Source organism: Bufo bufo, chromosome 2, assembly GCF_905171765.1.
Source record: "Bufo bufo chromosome 2, aBufBuf1.1, whole genome shotgun sequence".
Classification (NCBI taxonomy): domain Eukaryota; kingdom Metazoa; phylum Chordata; class Amphibia; order Anura; family Bufonidae; genus Bufo; species Bufo bufo.
The window spans coordinates 778875078-778894264 of NC_053390.1; the positions used below are offsets into that span (position 1 = coordinate 778875078).

General features: G+C 45.7%; 1 protein-coding gene across 2 annotated transcripts in view; it reads left to right on the top strand.

Moving 5' to 3' along the window:
* Positions 1-3760: 3760 nt before the first annotated feature.
* Positions 3761-19187, top strand: part of LOC120990372 (lysine-specific demethylase 3A-A-like) — an 88356-nt gene continuing 72929 nt past the window's right edge. The window contains exons 1-3 of one of the 2 annotated variants that reach the window (XM_040419138.1): positions 3761-3920; positions 4656-4834; positions 18762-18917. In XM_040419138.1, coding sequence (XP_040275072.1) covers positions 4664-4834; positions 18762-18917 — 327 coding nt within the window. In that variant the 5' untranslated portion in view covers positions 3761-3920; positions 4656-4663. Of the gene's footprint in view, positions 3921-4655; positions 4835-11337; positions 11480-18761; positions 18918-19187 lie in introns of those variants that run through there. The other variant, XM_040419139.1, reaches the window with a different exon arrangement.

Here is a 19187-nt window from a genome sequence, read left to right on the forward strand (position 1 = left end):
CATAATGAGCGCTGTGTATTACTTACAACTACAAGCGCTCGCCGCTCGGTAGGTAGCAGAGAGGAGGGAGGAGGCAGGCCGGGAGGACGGGCGCTGGCAGCGTGAGTCATACGTCACGCGCCTGCGCCGCCTACTTTATGAATGAAGCAGGCGCGTGACGTATGACTCACACTGCCAGCGCCCGTCCTCCCGGCCTGCCTCCTGCCTCCTCTCTGCTACCTACCGAGCGGCGAGCGCTTGTACTGTAGTTGTAAGTAATACACAGCGCTCATTATGCGATTATATGCATAACAATTTACTATTAGAGATACAATAATATACAGTGAGCGGGGCCCGTGTAGTAGAATACAGTCACTGCACGGGCCCCGCTGTCATTATAAAAGCAGATGCCGGCCCCCAGTCCCGCCTCCCTCACAGCTGATACACCCGCCGCACGGCATCGCGGCGGGTGTATCATTGAAAACTCTGCAAAATCAGCAGCATTCGCCGTATAAGACGCACTGCTATTTCCCCCCCACTTTTGGGGGGAAAAAAGTGCGTCTTAGGCTACTTTCACACGAGCGTTCGGGTGTCCGCTCCGTTTGAAGGGGCTCACGAGCGGCACCGAACGCATCCGTCTGGCCCTAATGCATTCTCAGTGGAGGTGGATCCACTGAGAATGCATCCGCCTGCCAGCGCTCAGCCTCCGCTCCGTGAGCGGACACCTGAACGCTGCTTGCAGCGTTCGAGTGTCCGCCTGGCCGTGCGGAGGCGAGCGGATCCGTCCAGACTTATAATGGAAGTCAATGGGGACGGATCCGCTTGAAGATGACACTATATGGCTCAATCTTCAAGCGGATCCGTTCCCCATTGACTTTCAATGTAAAGTCTGAACGGATCCGCTCAGGCTACTTTCTGACTTAGAAAATTTTCTAAGTTATAATGCAGACGGATCCGTTCTGAACGGATGCAAACGTCTGCATTATCGGAGCGGATCCGTCTGATGAAACATCAGACGGATCCGCTCCGAACGCTAGTGTGAAAGTAGCCTTATACGGCGAAAAATACGGTACTTACCACACATTTGGGCCCCTAGAATGCTAGGGCAGTATAACTACCCCACAAGTGACCCCATTTTGGAAAGAAGACACCCCAAGGTATTCGCTGATGGGCATAGTGAGTTCATAGAAGTTTTTATTTTTTGTCACAAGTTAGTGGAATATGAGACTTTGTAAGAAAAAAAAAAAAAAAAAATCATCATTTTCCACTAACTTGTGACAAAAAATAAAAAGTTCTATGAACTCACTATGCCCATCAGCGAATACCTTAGGGTGTCTACTTTCCGAAATGGGGTCATTTGTGGGGTGTTTCTACTGTCTGGGCATTGTAGAACCTCAGGAAACATGACAGGTGCTCAGAAAGTCAGAGCTGCTTCAAAAAGCGGAAATTCACATTTTTGTACCATAGTTTGTAAACGCTATAACTTTTACCCAAACCATTTTTTTTTTTACCCAAACATTTTTTTTTTTTTATCAAACACATGTAGAACAATAAATTTTGAGAAAAATTTAAATAGAAATGTAGTTTTATTTGAAAAATTTTACAACTGAAAGTGAAAAATTTCATTTTTTTGCAAAAGAAAAAAAAAAAAAAAATAGGTTAATTTCGATTAATAACAAAAAAAGTTTAAAAATGTCAGCAGCAATGAAATACCACCAAATGAAAGCTCTATTAGTGAGAAGAAAAGGAGGTAAAATTCATTTGGGTGGTAAGTTGCATGACCGAGCAATAAACGGTGAAAGTAGCGTAGGTCAGAAGTGTAAAAAGTGGTCTGGTCATTAAGGGGGTTTAAGCTAGGGGGGCTGAGGTGGTTAACAAAGGCTTCAGAAACTCTGAATTGACGCCTTGGGCTGATTAAGCCAGACCCGAGAAGGCGATGCAATATTCCCTTTCTGAATAAAATCTGAAAAAAGGGAATATAAGCCAGAAGCAATTTGTTGATTGGAAAGTAAATTAGACATGGAGTGAACATTGATTCTCTCACCACTAGATGGCACCTCCTGACCAGGATCAGAGGAATGAAGATTCCTCGCCTCCAGTTTCAGAGGATCTTCACCCTGGACTTCGGGTAAGATTGCTGGGGGTAAAGGCAGGCTCCAGGAACCCTGACTGCTGCTTGGAACATTGTAGATCCACTGTGGGTCTTTAAATGCGCTTGGCTCCCCACCCTACTGCCATCCTTGGATAGAATCACCGATGCTCGTTGCGGCTGTAAGGCTTCCATAGCTGCCTTCTCATTTGCCTTCCAGTGTCGCCTCTTCCTGTAACTTGCTGGGGCCAGCACTTCCTCCTCCGCCGACTCCCTGGATCCGGTGTTTTGTCAGAAAACCTTAAATCGTCAGATTTCCGTTACCCCACGTGACTTCCGGGGGTGTGCGCCTCCGCGCAAGCGCAGTACCACTGCACGTCGCCTCTGCGCAAGCGCAGTACCAGGGCATGCATAAGTTAAAATTACAGTGAGCGTTGACTCATGGACACGCGCACGGACACCGTATGTGCACCCAACCGCGCGTGCGCTCTCAGGGGGTAAGGAGATCTGACGGTCTTTTGCCTTGTTAAATCTCCTTACCCTCACACTGCGCACGCACGGATTGTAAAATCTCCTTACCCTCACTACACAGCGCGCTTCAGATTCATTTCTGGCTGGCTTCAATCCACGCGTGCGCAGTGTAAGGGTAAGGAGAAGATTTAACAAGACAAAAGACCGTCAGATCTCCTTACCACCAAGGGCGCATCGCGCGTCCATGAGTCAACGCTCACTGTAATTTTACCTTACCCATGCCCTGGTACTGCGCTTGTGCGGAGGCGCCGTGCCCTGGTACTGCGCTTGTGCGGAGGCGCCGTGCCTTGGTACTGCGCTTGCGCGGAGGTGCACAACCCCAGAAGTCACGTGGGGTAAGGGAATCTGACGATTTAAGGTTTTCTGACAGAACACCGGCCCTCCTGACAGCCTGCTGCCCCCCGGCGCTCCCCCGCCGGCTCTCCCAGCTCCGGTTCCTCCGCCGCTTCAACCTCAAGCTGGGCAAAGGCACCGCTGCAGCCACTCCTCACCGCTGGCCGACTCAACTGCCTCAGAAGGTTCTCCATCCACGGCGCTGGTCCTGATCTTCTTCAACTGCCAGGTACCAATGGCGATGTCCCTTCTTTTAAATCTCTAGGTTTCCCGCCGCCAGAGGATCCAGCCAATCAGCTGAGAAGAATTATCCCGCCTCAAGACACAGGAACCAATGAACAGCTTGATCATCAGGAACCGTCGCTGGGCAGACGAACCGAGACTGGCTAGAACTGGATTCACCTCAGGTAAGACCTGAGAACACAAACAAGAGAAGACAAAACCACCGAACAGCCAAAACATTAAAACTAAACACCAAAACCCACACATAATCCTAGTGACTATGTCCCCATAAGTCCCCCAAGCTACAGTCGCCAGTCAGATCCCTCCAGCCTACAGTCCCATCTGAAATACATCACTTCCCCTGCCTTCAGCATACAGTCCCATGTAAAATACATTACTCCCCCTGCCTTCAGCCCCATGTAATTAAATCACCATCCCCCATACCCCTCTAACATACAGTCTCCAGTACAAGGATTATTCCTCCTCCCTTCAGCCCCCAAGTAAAAATAGCAGTCAGTCTTCTCCTCCACACAGCGACCTGCAGCCTCTGCTCCTCTCTGTAGACGTCTCCAGCAAATTCTGAGGCCCCGCCCCGTGGGTGACAAGACTCCGCCTCTTCCTCTGACGTCATGCCTGCCAGGAGCAACTCATTCTAGTCACTACTCTCTGCACGGATTGCTGCTTCTGCTCCGGTGGAGCCGCCAAGGCGCGCTGTGGTTGGGCTTGACGTTCTAATCTCCGGTACATGACGGAGGAGCTTCACACGGTAAGTACCGGCGACTACCGGAATTTCAGTGACTTTAACGGCCAGATTAATATAATGCGTCCTGTAGGGTGTAGGCTAAGTATCTTGCATATATTAGTGTCATTAGCATACATTAGCATACATTATAATTTTGCTGTATTATGTGGTAGTTGTAAATTGGCATTACGTTGCCCTACGCTCACCAAGCCCATTTTGCCCCCCATGGCATTGCCATGGTGCCACTTCCTGTCCCGCTTTGGTCCGGCAGCCGGGGTCCGTTCTTGTTAATAAAGCTTGTCACGTCCGGATGTAAATATTCAGCCACCTGCTCGGCGTCACGTGCTGTCATTGGCATGCGCTGGAGGGGCGTGTGCTCCGAGTGTTTGCCCCGCCCTGAAGAAGCCGGAGAACATGTCGGGGGGGCAGTGAGAATACTGGAAGTGGTGGGCAGGGAACACCAGAGGGAAGAGGCTGGAGCCAGCGCGCGGCTGCGCTATACACATGGTCAGAAAGAAGGTATTCTAAATAAGACATGTCAAGATAAGGCAAATAGTAGTCTGAGTGACTAATTGTAAATAATGGTTTAGTATGCCTCTAGGTCAAATCTATATGACATGTTTGCATGGCCCTGTTCACATGTGGTTGGTCAGGACTTACCACCGCTGTTAACCTGCGATGTGCCAGCATACACTGCTTAGGGTAAGAACAGTTCCTTAATTTTGACTTATTTTATTATTATTTTTTTTAAACCCTTAGCTTCAACCATGATGGTGCTAATGCACCAAGACAGCTATCACATCCTGGTGGGGCAGAGATTCGCCTGTGTGGTGGGCAGCGACCGCCAGCTGGACGTCGAGCAGATCGAGGACTGGCCATGGAGAAACGGCATAATCCGCGCCGCGTCCCATAAAGAATTCAGCTGCCCCGATTTAAAGGTGTGTAACGTTTCTCCAGAATAAGTGCCAGCTGCTGACCTTCTGACGGCTGATGCCGGGACTTAGGCTCCATTCACACGTCCGTGGTGTGTTGCGGACCTGCAAATTGCGGATCCGCAACACACCCGCCCGGCACCCCTATAGAAATGCCTATTCTTGTCCGCAAGCTGCGGACAAGAATAGGACATGTTCTATGTTTTGCGGACCTGAAGATCGGGGCCGCGCTCCGCAAATGCGGATGCTGACAGCACACTGTGTGCTGTCCGCATCCATTCCGTCCCCATAGAAAATGAATGGGTCCGCACCCGTTCCGCAAAATTGCGGAACGGATGCAGACCCATTTGCGGACGTGTGAATGGAGCCTTATGTTGTCTGTCGTTTGTTTTTTTAATGTTGTTTTTGCCCTGGTGCCCCTTGGATTGCTGGAATGGCATCGGACGGTTTTATTGAACACCCTTTGATTGCTGGTTTGCGTTCATGTTTAGTTGCGTGGTACTGGTCCAATGCCTTGAACTTGCTCGTAGCTCGGTTTCCACCAGACTTATGGCATGGACACGGTGCAAATGTTGCAGCGACCGTGTGGTGTCTACCTTTTTGTTTTCATTGGGAGGCAGCGCTGCAGTTGGCAGGGGTGCGGACAGCCGCCTCTTAGCGCCACAGTGGGCGTTCACTCCTAGTTTAGCTTCATTTGATGGAGCTAAGTCGCGAGTGGGTTCGTAGCATCCAGAGTGAACAACCGTGGTGGTTTCTTCTGTCAGTTTCAAAATCCAATGTGTGAATGTACCCTTACGGTTAAATTTACGGTAGAATCACAGAGTTTTCTCTGTTCTGGAACCCTACAAACATCTGAGATTGGTGTAGTAGAACTGTGCGAGGCTCCAGAAACTGGCCACATTAAGGAGTGTTTCCTTAATTTGACCAGAATCGTAGTGACTGTCGCCCATGAAATATCATATTCTTAGGTGAACTTGTTTCTGACTGTTGAATATGATATGGTGGGTTCACCATTGGCTTGATGTTCTTCAGCTTGGACAAGAAGGAACATTTCCACATTGCTCTTGGCAGTACATTGTGTTGAATGTTGTCGAGCATTCTTGTCAATATATTTTGTAGATGTGTTCTTGTTGGGCCCGGATCAGATCCCCAAAGGATGTCTTGGGATTATTTCTCAGCCCCCAATGTATACCACAGTGTAGTCATGTGTCAGCCACTGACGCCCATTGCTGTTAGTGGACTACACTTTCTTATACAGTCCGGCGTATGCATACAGGAGGTTCATGGGGGCTCATTTAGATGTTTAGCGTCTGCACTAGGCTTTTTCCATTAGGCAATCGTCAAAATGAGATGTGAACTGAGCCTTACCGCCGTTGAAGATGCTCAAGAAACGGGTACTTTGCAGGTCAGTCTTCAACTGGCCTTTGTGTAATGTCAAATTATAGTCTTGGAGAGCTCTCCACATTTCTTATTGGAGCTTCAGGCTGACAGGGCTTTTGAGGATGTACTGTCCCACTGTCTTCCACCGAAGAAAGGGGAAATGTCCTAGAGAAACCCTGAAGTCCATGGGATGCCCATGTGTATGGAAGGCTCTTGGAGGATGTTGCTTGAAGCTCCTTTGTCTCATTATTTATTATATATTACATGTAACTGGGCAAGAGTTGAAGTGGAGGTCACCCTTGAACATATTGTATCTTTGGCTGGAAGGATATGATGGGTCCACCATTGGCTCAACATTCTTCAGTCTGGACAAGACTGAACATTTTCATAGTGCTCTGGGCAGTAGATTGTGTTGAATGTTGATTGCTCTTCGTCATAGTCTATAGCTTTTGTAATTGTTAGGCTCTGTCACATATGTTGAAAGTAGCCCCCCATACTTACCTCAGGCTCCGAAGTATACCACTGTGTAGGCATATGTCGGCCGCTGACTCCCATTGCCCGTAGTAGACTACACTTTCTTAGACAGTCCTGTGTATGCTGAAAGGTCACCCTTTTGGCATACACAAGTTTCATGAGGTATATGGAGATGTTTACTGTATATGTTAGACCTTCTCCATTGCACAGACACCTACCGTCTGCAAAAGCAACATGTGAACTGAGCCTTACTGTCACTAGAGCCAGAGGTGGCAATAACTCCTGTACAAGCGTCATAGATGCCTGTACAGGCAGTTTTACTCCCTAAAAAAAATGTCTATGCGTATAAATACGCACAATAATTTCACCGCCATTCATGAGCGCACTGAGCAGGCACAGGCAGCGCAGCAATACCGCTGGTGCCTGAAAGCTCCAATAACAAAGCTCTGCACAGTACAGAACTATGTTATTAGGGAGGAGGCTGCTGATTTACCAGTATCAACGGGCAGCCGCCCCATTGGGTGCTCCTCCCCCCCCCCCTTCTCCCGCACGTTGAACACACAGCAGCATCCATTTCATTTACTAGAGAATTATTTTTTTTAATGCTGTTTCTGTAAATGACCTTATGTTTATAAAAGTGGGGTACCTGCTTTTATAGACCTTTGAGACTCTATTAACACTACTATGAACATAAGGTCATCTACAGAAACAGCAGGTTTTTTTAATTCTTTTTCTCCTTTTAGGTGTTTAGGTATCAACTTTCATTTGATTGCTCTATGTTTTAACATAAGGATCAGAAACAGGGTTTTCTTTAGCCTCTTGGCTATTAGTTCTCTGGACCACTGAGGTCTATTTTCCTGTATGGTTTAAGTATGAAGTGCAGTGTCCAGAGATTAGAGAGGACTATACGGTGCACTATATACTGTGCAACAGTCCAATATATTGTGTATAAGACTGTCCTATATATGCCTCCTGTGCATTCGTCCCAGACGCCACCCACTGTCACCAAGTCACCCACTGCTCCCTGCCACAACGACCAGACGTCCCTGTTCAATTCTTATTGCATTGAGTTTTGCACAATCTGCTGCTCGGATCCCTATGGGACAGATTTGGTGCTTCAAGAAAGGTAGGGATTCAGTCTTTTGAGAGAGAAATTTAAAATGGTCAAAATTTGCTTTTTTTGCATGAAAGACATTATAGAGGAGACTGGTAATGGTTTCCCTGCAGAAATAGCAACCCCATAATGTTATATAGGCCTATGTTTTACATATATGAATAACTGCAATTTTACTCCTCCTCAAAAATGTTAAGAGGAGTATTTTTACTCCTCCGGACAAAATGTATTGTGACCTAAGACCTGTGGAGAGATTTGTGGATCTGCAAGGATTCACAAAAAAATGCTGTATGAGTGGCCCCCTAGAATTGGATGGGTCAGTGTGCTCGCTGTGGAAAGGCAGTTAGTACACGGAGGGAAAAGTATGGTCATGTGCATGGGCCCTAACATCGGCCACTGTAGTTGATGGCCGCTTTGATAATGACCAGACATGGTGGCTTCCTGCGTTCACTTGACATCCTATAGACCAGGGATGCCCAGCCTGCCTGTTATAAAACTGCAACTCCCAGCATGCCTGGATTAGGGCATGCTGGAAGTTGTAGTTATGCAACAGCTAAAGGGATGCAGGTTGAGCCTCCCTGCTATAGACGGTCTCCTTACACTAATGAGAACCATCTTGGTAAAATCTCCTCCAGATACATGTAATGACTCTCTGAGACTCGGAGCTAGCACTCATCGAACGCCTGGGGAGTTTGGTGGTTCACAAAATCATTGAAAGTAAGGACTTGTTCACATTTGTAATAATAGGAAAATGAGCGAGCACTCATACACTTGGCAACCAGATTGACATATGCAGAAAATATTTATTAAATCCCCATAAAATACAAGTAATAAAATTTATAAGAACAATGTAGCAATAATATACATTACAGTCACATATATTGTGGTAGATATGATCGACACTATATTCATATGACTCAATAGTGTCGATAAATTCAATAGTATATATCTCACCAAAAGACTTCAAGTAGGGGTGCACCGAAATGAAAATTCTGGTCCAAAACCAAAAATTCAGGATGCCCTTGACCGAAAACCGAAACTGCCTTTTTGCCCAAATACTTTTAAAATACTTTTTTTTTTAATGATTTTATTAATAATTCTTTTTCATGAATTAAATAAATCATATTATATATGGAGAGGGAGATCTGTGGGTGGCGCTGTTATGGAGAGGGGGATCTGTGGGTGGCGCTGTTATGGAGAGGGGGATCTGTGGGTGGCGCTGTTATGGAGAGGGGGATCTGTGGGTGGCGCTGTTATGGAGAGGGGGATCTGTGGGTGGCGCTGTTATGGAGAGGGGGATCTGTGGGTGGCGCTGTTATGGAGAGGGGGGATATGTGCACTGTTATGGGCATAACAGTGCACAGATCCCCCCTCCCCATAGCAGTGCCATAGACCGATCCCCCTACCCATAACAGCCCCGGCCCTGCTGCTCACAGCAGACTAATCACTCACTGCATCTTTATTTTACCTTACAATCGTGACGCTCCAGTAACAACTCTGCAGGCAGAGCGGAGGGCGGCGTAACGTCACTTACTCACGTGACACACCTGCTCCGCCCACTTTATGAATGAAGGAGGCGGAGCAGGCGCGTCACGTGAGTAAGTGACGTTACGCCGCCCTCCGCTCTGCCTGCAGAGTTGTACTGGAGCGTCGCGATTGTAAGGTAAAATAAAGATGCAGTGACTTAAAGTAAACCGCCCGCCCGCAGATGGTGAGCTACTTGGTGGGTGACAAATCCCACACCCCATATTTTCGGCCGATATGTAACAATATCGGCCGAAATGGATTGGGTATATTTTCGGCTGCCGGAATTTCGGTGCACCCCTAACTTCAAGTATATGCTGTTATTTGGGAAGAGGGGGTATTATCTTCTAGCACTTTATCCCAATTTGGGAAACTGAATGTCACTGAAAATGCTGTAGGTGTATTTACTGGGAGCGCAATATGTTCATAAAGTGTCCACAGGAATCCTGATAATGTGAAAAGTCTCTTATAGCATATCCTTTTAAGGTCGATTATAAGCTTTGGATTGAAGAAAACTTTAAATCGATGTTTGGCTTACCGTCTAGCGTCTGCTGTCTCCCTATTGCTTCAATGGACCTTTAAATATTTGCCGGCTTATTCAGTCGCTCCATACAGCAAGCTGGTTTAAATTTTGCAGGAGTTCCAAAGATCGCAGGAGTTGCCACTCTGTTCCGCAATTTCCTTTGGTGCAGCTTTCGACGATAAGAATAGTTAATCCTTTACTGTAGAAATTTTCTTCTGTATGGCCATACAGTATTATCGGAGGCTTTTCAATGCAGGTACATCACTTGTTTCACCATACGCGTTACGGGTAGATTCACTCTGCAGGCAGACACTTGACCACTGAGGAAGGGAGAGTGAATCTACCCGTAACGCGTATGGTGAAACAACTGATGTACCTGTATTGAAAAGCCTCCGATAATACTGTATGGCCATACAGAAGAAAATCTCTACAGTAAAGGATTAACTATTCTTATCGTCGAAAGCTGCACCAAAGGAAATTGCGGAACAGAGTGGCAACTCCTGCGATCTTTGGAACTCCTGCGAAATTTAAACCAGCTTGCTGTATGGAGCGACTGAATAAGCTGGCAAATATTTAAAGGTCCATTGAAGCAATAGGGAGACAGCAGACGCTAGACGGTAAGCCAAACAACGATTTAAAGTTTTCTTCAATCCAAAGCTTATAATCGACCTTAAAAGGATATGCTATAAGAGACTTTTCACATTATCAGGATTCCTGTGGACACTTTATGAACATATTGCGCTCCCAGTGAATACACCTACAATATTTTCAGTGACATTCAGTTTCCCAAATTGCTAGAAGATAATACCCCCTCTTCCCAAATAACAGCATATACTTGAAGTTTTTTGGTGAGATATATATTATTGAATTTATCGACACTATTGAGTCAGATGAATATAGTGTCTATCATATCTACCATAATATATGTGACTGTAATGTTGTATATTATTGCTACATTGTTCTTATAAATTTTATTACTTGTATTTTATGGGGATTTAATAAATATTTTCTGCATATGTCAATCTGGTTGCCAAGTGTATGTGTGCTCGCTCATTTTCCTATTATTACATTTGCCTTTAAGAGAGGGTTGGGTGATTCCCTCTATATGAGCTTGCAGCACCATACCTTAACTACTTGCTAGTGAGCCACCACAACCTACCATTATTATTTGTTCACATTTGTGTCAGATGATCTGCAGATTCCATCAAAAACAGCAGAGAGAAGACCTGTATGCAGGACTCTTTTTCTGCACTGGAAAAGTGGCCCCCGTTGTAGTCATTGGGATCTGTTTGGGTCAATAGCATTGGTGTGAACTCTGCCTAAAAGTGCCTGTTTAGTACTGATTATCACGTGAGATGTTGGTGGGTCTGGTCTCTTGGGTACTTGCCCAAGTACTTGTTCTGCAGTACGATAACAGAACCGTCTCCGACTGCTGCTGCCTCGCTTCTACACGCCTGTCCTCTGACTCCGCCTCCTTCTCCCCAGCTGTCAGTGACTTCCTGTTTTGGTGACCATGCTGTCTGTGCGTGTAGTACCACAGTGGACTGCTGCAGAATGAATCAAGATGGCTCCTGGTCAGGTGGGGAGGGGGACAAGTGCCAGAGACGAAGAGAAGACATGCAAGGGTGTAGTAGAGGCAAGAGGTTTTATAATTCTAGGAAAAACTGGTGTTTGAAGCTGTGGTGGAGGAACCTGTCTGCAATCGCATGGGGAAGTGGCCCAGTCCTACCAGGCCGGCTGTCGATGAGACCTCCTCATATGCAGTTATACCAGTCGTGTGCAGGATTCCTGTGAGGTCTTGGAGACGGTGGGGTCTTCTAAGGACTGCGTAGGGTTTGGCTCCGAGGAACGTCGGTCAGCAATATGTTTCATGTGTAACTGGGTGACTTTGGCGTTGGCCCAGCTGTGGTTATAGTTAACGTGGGTGTGGGGAAGCCATGGTATCTAGTGTTAGATTCTGATGAATCCCTCGTGTTTCTGTGACGTCACCGAGTGCCTTCTGTTTTGGTTCAGTCCACTAAATGATGGCTGCCTCCACAACATAGGGGCAGATTGGTGGGCTGGTGCTCCCGTCCAGCTGTGTTTCACACTGATGGATCAGGAGTTCTGGCACAATGTTGCACCAGGTCTACCATCCGTGGGGGAATTGGCGACTTAGTGTGCGTGTTTTTTGTTACTGAGCAAAATAGAGGAAAATATTGAATTCTTCCATGTTTTGCATTTAATTTTGTTCTTCATCTCCTGCCTGACGATGGGCTTTCTTTCCTATGTCTGTGGCTGGATTCACTGAGGCAGTTATCAAGCCATTGTCTCCCTCTGAATGTCCTCTGCTGTAGGACGCCTCTTCTCTCCCCACCCCCAGCTGGTATGCATTTGGAAGTTCCTCTGTGTACGTGGTGCCGCCTGCCTTTCTGGGGAGGGGGAGGGGGGGTGTTGACTGTAAAGCTGGGACCAGCAGATTCTTCAGCTTGCAGTGAGTCATGTTATGTGAGGGGAGTATCCCTGCTAACCGTGACATTATTGTATGTGACAGAGTCTTCTGTGCCTACATGGGTGTTCTTATTTTATTTTTTATTTTTTTTACTTTGGTCGTTGCTCTTCATCATCGTTCTAGAGCAAACCTTATATTACCAGACGGCTCGCTGCCAAAGCGTCCTTGTTGCTGTGGATCAGATTTGCCTTTATGTGGCTGCCGCCCCTGGAGTATTTGCTGGCAGGGCCGTCTCCATTCATGCTTTAGTTACCTTCACATAGAATTTTTTCTTGTTTTGAATTTTTTATATTTGTTTTGTAACTTGGACCAAAATACACAGAGAAATCTTAGTTTGTCCTTGGTTACGTCAAGGTCTGATCTCTATAATTAGTGTCCTGGTCCGGTTCGTTCACTCTTGGTTAACCCCCGAGTGAGTGTTCTGCATTTAGTGTTACATTGTTGCCATCATCTGGATACTTCCCAGTTGTTTATATCTTGTGACTCCTCCCACCAGACGTCCCAGCCAGTCCATGCCATCCTTTCATTTTCAGCTTGCTGCTCATTGGCTCCTGACCCCAACAGGTAGTCATGTGAGCTCTTCCATTGGACATTTCTGTCTCCCATTGACACATTACAGGGTTTGTGTTCATTTCATCTACGCTGATGGTTCATAAATTTAAGGGTTTTAAGTTTGGTCATTGGTTGGTTTCTGGTTGTCCTCCTATAACCTGTTGAATTAAAGACACCCCCCCCCCCCCCCCCCTCATTTTTTTAATTAAAGGGATTGATTGCACCTCATGGCTACTTGCAGTGATTTGGACTTTCAACTTTACCTAGTTTCGGGGGTGCTGTTTGGCCACATTGTAGGAATGGGTCTGGAGGAGAAGGGAGTGCGTGCCGCTTGGTTTGCAAATTGCTTACTATAAAAGGAATCCATGCAAGGCATTGTGCAGGAAGGGAGGCAGAGGGAACTGAGAGGATTAAACTGGCAGCTGTGATCTTCAGTAGGCTTAAACATGGAGGCGTATGTTTCATCCAGAATTTGCCATTGATATGGGAGTAAATGGGGAGGAAAACGCAGCAGAGGAAGTGAGCCATAGATTCACCATGCAGGATCATTTCGGTGCAATGTGAAATCTGCTGATAGATCTTGAAGCGGCTCTAGAAAAGCTTTGACCGACCACCTTCTTTAGATGGCTGTCTGCCAACAACTATTCCCACCTGAGTCCCCTCCACCACCGTGCACATACAGGGGAGAAAGACAGACTTCTGTTGAACACCAAGGGTAGGTTCACACAGTTTTTATTTTTTTTGGAGGAGGAGGTTTTGAGACAGATTTTCATGAAGGTTGACCATGAGGTTAAATCAGGATGAACAGGGATCAGGCGTTTGTGTTCGAGTCAACCAGAACATGTGGACCTGGCTGTACACCATCTGATAATCTCAGTCCAGGAGCCTTGTTCAAGTGCTTGGTGGATGAGGTCAGGCGAGTTGTCTCTGATCATCACCCTCCATGGCTGGAGGTCTCTGGCTTTCATTTCTATATTCCCAGTTTGCAAGTATCATCATTGTCATTTTAGGTTCCTTAAAGGTCTTGTTTTCTGTGAAAAGAGGAAAAATGTTCCTTTTGGGCATGAGAGTTTTTCATTGTATCCTGGAGAGAAGATGAAAGTATTAATTGTCAGGCTGAAGGCAGAGTATGTTGTGTTGTGCAGGTGGCAGAGGACTTTCTTAAGCCAAGCCCCATCTTAGTCATGACTTTGTCACCTCCTCCCCATACACAGTTCATGTAAACATACTATCATTAGCCACGTGGTGGCACATCCTCCTCCGAGTAGTAAAAAGAGGGCGGTGGTGGCTGAGTGGCCGCCCTCACCATGACAGTGGGGAGGAGGAGGAGGAGGAGGACTCGGGAGTCTAGACACAGTTCTTGCTGCTGTTTGGCTTGTAATGTGTCACCACTCTGCTTCCCATCGGACCATGGTGACAGAGTGTGTGTGTGTGTGTGTGTGTGTGTGTGTGTGTGTGTGTGTGTATGTATATGTGTATATATATATATATATATCAGTACAGACCAAAAGTTTGGACACACCTTCTCATTCAAAGAGTTTTCTTTATTTTCATGACTATGAAGGCATCAAAACTGAATTAACACATGTGGAATTATATACATAACAAACAAGTGTGAAACAACTGAAAATATTTAATATTCTAGGTTCTTCAAAGTAGCCACCTTTTGCTTTGATTACTGCTTTGCACACTCTTGGCATTCTCTTGATGAGCTTCAAGAGGTAGTCACCTGAAATGGTCTTCCAACAGTCTTGAAGGAGTTCCCAGAGATGCTTAGCACTTGTTGGCCCTTTTGCCTTCACTCTGCGGTCCAGCTCACCCCAAACCATCTCGTTTGGGTTCAGGTCCGGTGACTGTGGAGGCCAGATCTGGCGCAGCACCCCATCACTCTCTTTCATGGTCAAATAGCCCTTACTTTCAAAGTTTGACAGTCTGACTGACTGACTTTCATTTCTTAAAGTAATGATGGCCACTTGTTTTTCTTTACTCAGCTGCTTTTTTTCTTGCCATTATACAAATGCTAACAGTCTATTCAGTAGGACTATCAGCTGTGTATCCACTTGACTTCTCCTCAACGCAACTGATGGTCCCAAACCCATTTATAAGGCAAGAAATCCCACTTATTAAACCTGACAGGGCACACCTGTGAAGTGAAAACCATTTCAGGGGACTACCTCTTGAAGCTCATCAAGAGAATGCCAAGAGTGTGCAAAGCAGTAATCAAAGCAAAAGGTGGCTACTTTGAAGAACCTAGAATATGACACATTTTCAGTTGTTTCACACTTGTTTGTTATGTATATAATTCCACATGTGTTAATTCATAGTTTTGATGCCTTCAGTGTGAATCTACAATTTTCATAGTCATGAAAATAAAGAAAACTCTTTGAATGAGAAGGTGTGTCCAAACTTTTATAATATTAGGGCTGCACAATATGGGAATTTTGTGCGATTGCGATAACGATATGCGATGCAATATTTGAAGGGAATTGTGCTAGAGGTCTATTTGCTTGGATTTTCCCAAAAGAGCCGCTGACGCGGCTGGGTATGACATAGTTATGGGGGATCTGTGAATGGCACTGTTATGGGGGATCTGTGGAGGACGCTGTGTTGTGGGGGATCTGTGGAGGATGCTGTGTTGTGGGGGATCTGTGGTATGACACATAGGGCCATGAGGGGGGGGCAGCATAAGACACACATATAGCATCTTATGCTGGTCCCCCTCATGGCCCCATGTGTCCCCTCATGTGTCCTAAACTGTGCACATAACTGGCTGTGTGTGTAAAGTATTTTACTAGTGTGTAAAACAATCTCTCTCCTATTGATAACAGGTCCAGCCTCTGTACTCACTGTCACTATGAATGCACTGCAGCGAACGGCAGCGGGCCGGCCGGCCGGCACTTAGTAACGCTCCTCCCACTTCAGGAAGCAGGAGCGTTACTAAGTGACGTCAGTCACGCGCCGGCCGGCCCCTTCACTGCAGTGCATTCATCGTGAAAGTGAGTACAGAGGCTGGACCTGTTATCAATAGGAGAGAGATTGTTTTACACACTAGTAAAATACTTTACACACACAGCCAGTTATGTGAGCGGGGCCCCTTCATATATAATCGCGGCATTTTCGGGTCGGCCAAATCGCCATATCGCATTTGCCGATTATATCCTTCAGTGTTTTCTAGTTCAAAGCAGGGTGGATTTGATTTAAATCACTAGTCAGTAACGCTTGATTTAAATCATAGTTTTCTACATAAAGACTAATTCTTGCTGGTATTATAAGTTTATAATATGCAAGTAGATAAAGATTTTTCGAATAACAACTTTTCATATTAGTTTGATTAGGTTGATTCTGTATTCATAGGTTTGTAGAAGTTAGGATTAAGGTCTTTTTCTCATCTCTGTTCATGTTATAACATTTTGCTGTGAAGATGAGGCATGTGATCTCTGCTGAGTCAAATTCAGTTTTGAGAACTGCAAAAGTAAACAAGAATCTGATAATATCTTGGAGGCAGAGAAACTGCCCAATGATCTTACAAAAACCTCCTGGAAGAGCATGACATTGTGAATGCATTAATGGAATTTATTTACCCAAAAAAATGAAACCTATACAGCCATATTCTACATAATTGAAAAACGAATCTTTTATTTCATGATGGAATAACCTTTGGATGGAAATCTATTTTCCTCCAAAAAGCATTTTAAATAAAAAAATCAAATTTTTTATATATAATATATATATATATATATATATATATATATATATATATATATATATATATATATATATATATATATATATTTTTTTTTTAAATCATAGATTTTTATCCACCCTGGTTCAAAGCAAATAAGGCTACTTTCACACTGGCGTTTTGGCTTTCCGTTTGTGAGATCCATTCAGGGCTCTCGCAAACGGTCCAAAACGGATCAGTTTGCCTCCGATCAGTCTCCATTCCGCCTTGGAGACGGACACCAAAACGCTGCTTGCATCGAAACTGAGCCAAATGGATGGGGACGGATCCGTTTTCTATGACACAAACTGGCACAATAGAAAACGGATCCGTCCTCCATTGAATGTCTTGGCTATGTTAAAGATAATACAACCAAATCCGTTCTGAACGGATGCAGATGATTGTATTATCTGAACTGATCCGTCTGTGCAGATCCATGACGGATCCGCACCAAACGCGAGTGTGAAAGTAGCCTTAGTTGGTCTTAAAGGGAATGTATTTATCCTGAAAATGTGATGCCAGCTGTATGGCGTTTTAGCGCACTGCACCTATGCTAGTGTCCTAGTGTGCAGATGAAAGCTTGGTATAATACTTCTGCTCGGTATAATACTTCTGCTCGGTATAATACTTCTGCACGGTATAATACTTCTGCACGGTATAATACTTCTGCACGGTATAATACTTCTGCACGGTATAATACTTCTGCTCGGTATAATACTTCTGCTCGGTATAATACTTCTGCTCGGTATAATACTTCTGCACATGCACAGCAGGAAACTAGTACTGGTGGATTGTGTTACAGCGAGGTGGGGTCCTGTCACATCCCCCTTCTTAGCAGCAATTCGGTCAGTGGAGAAGACCCAGATGGCTAGCCAATGCTTGAGAATGGTGCTGAACAGTGCGCTGTATTTTATTTACTCACTTATAGCCCAGACATATTCCGCATCGCTTTACAGACATTATCCTCACTCATTCTCCCCCGTGGGGCTCACAATCTATCAGTGTCTATGAAGCATCGGAGGAAACCCACGCAAACACGGGGAGAACATACAAACTCCACGCAGATGTTGTCCTTGGTCAGATTTGAACCTAGGACCCCAGCTCTGCAAGGAACCAATGCTAACCACTGAGCCACCATGCTGCCCTCCTTACCTATTCTTTTGTACATGTTGTATGTAATGTGGTCCATCCCTTTAAAAAGGTCTCTGCTCTATTGCTGGAAGCCTAGAGAAGGGCCCATTTTTACATGGGTAAATGCACAAGGCTTATTAACCCCCCGGCCACCGCTCCACTGGCAGTATTGGTGAAGATCACGGCACATTCAGTATGTCTTTGGAGAGTGGAAGGAAAAACTACGCAAACACGTGGAAACTTCATGCACCAGTGCCAACCACTGAGCTGCTCACGGTAATTGTTATCCCCCCGTTCCTGTTAGACCCGATCAGTTTATCAGTGGTAGTATTTTAAGGAGGAGTTGTCCAATCCTTTTACAAATGATGGTGGGGGTCCAAAACCCCAAAATAGTGTCTTTTTTTTTGGTATGTGTCTTTTTTTAATTTTTATATACTGTATAGGAAACCAACTTTCATACTCCTCTTTGGCTAAAAATGCTCTGCGAAGTACTTTTACTCTTCGGGGCGGCACCAGACATCAACAGAGATGTGCTGCTGACAGACAATATGTATGGGGACAAATGATCACAGTAGTGATTGTTCTTCCCCATACAGAGATGAGTGCTGCATGTAAACGCAGCTCTACTGCACCTGAATGATGGAGAATGAAGGGTATTTTTCTGATCCTTGCCTTGTGCATTCACCCTTGTAATAATGGGCCCTTCTCTAGGCTTCTAGCAATATAGCAGAGCTGTCTGTAAAGGGGGGGCCACGTTGCCTACAACGTGTACAAAAGAACAGGTAAGGGGGGCAGCACAGTGGCTCATTGGTTGCTTGATTTTTCTGCAATTCTGAGGTCTTGCCACTCGCACTGTGACCCTGTTCAGTGACTGCAGCGATACGCAGCGATCATTGATTGCTCAGCGGGTGTCACAGCAGTAGTTCGCACGTATCCATGCTTTATGCGGATGAGCTACATCTTAGAGGGGGCGGGGAAGGACTTCTGCGGTGACCGCGACTCACGTTCTTCTTCTGTCCGCAGGTTTGCGTGGAGTTTGAAGATGAGCCCTGGGAGAAGAGGACGTGGATCGAGGTGTACAGCTCACAAGTCCAGATGTTTCTGGTGGAGCACAACTTGGCAATTGCTGACCGAAAATGTCCCAGTAACCCTTCTGTGTCTGTGGTGTGCCCGGCAATGGTGAGTATGGCTTCATTCTGACTTGTTTCTGTGGGCACCCTGAGGGGCTGATCGACAAAACATCTTGCAGTACCACAGAGGCATTGGCGTAAACCGTGCAGAGAAATCTGCTTACTGTCAGTGAATTGCAGCATTTCTATTTACACAGAGGCTGGAATTCAGTTCAAACCTATTCCTGGTCACACAGCAGAGTGTTTGTTACAAATGCATCACGTCTAAGCAATTCAGATAGTACAAAAACACTACATTTATCTTCTGCCCCTTTCTTGT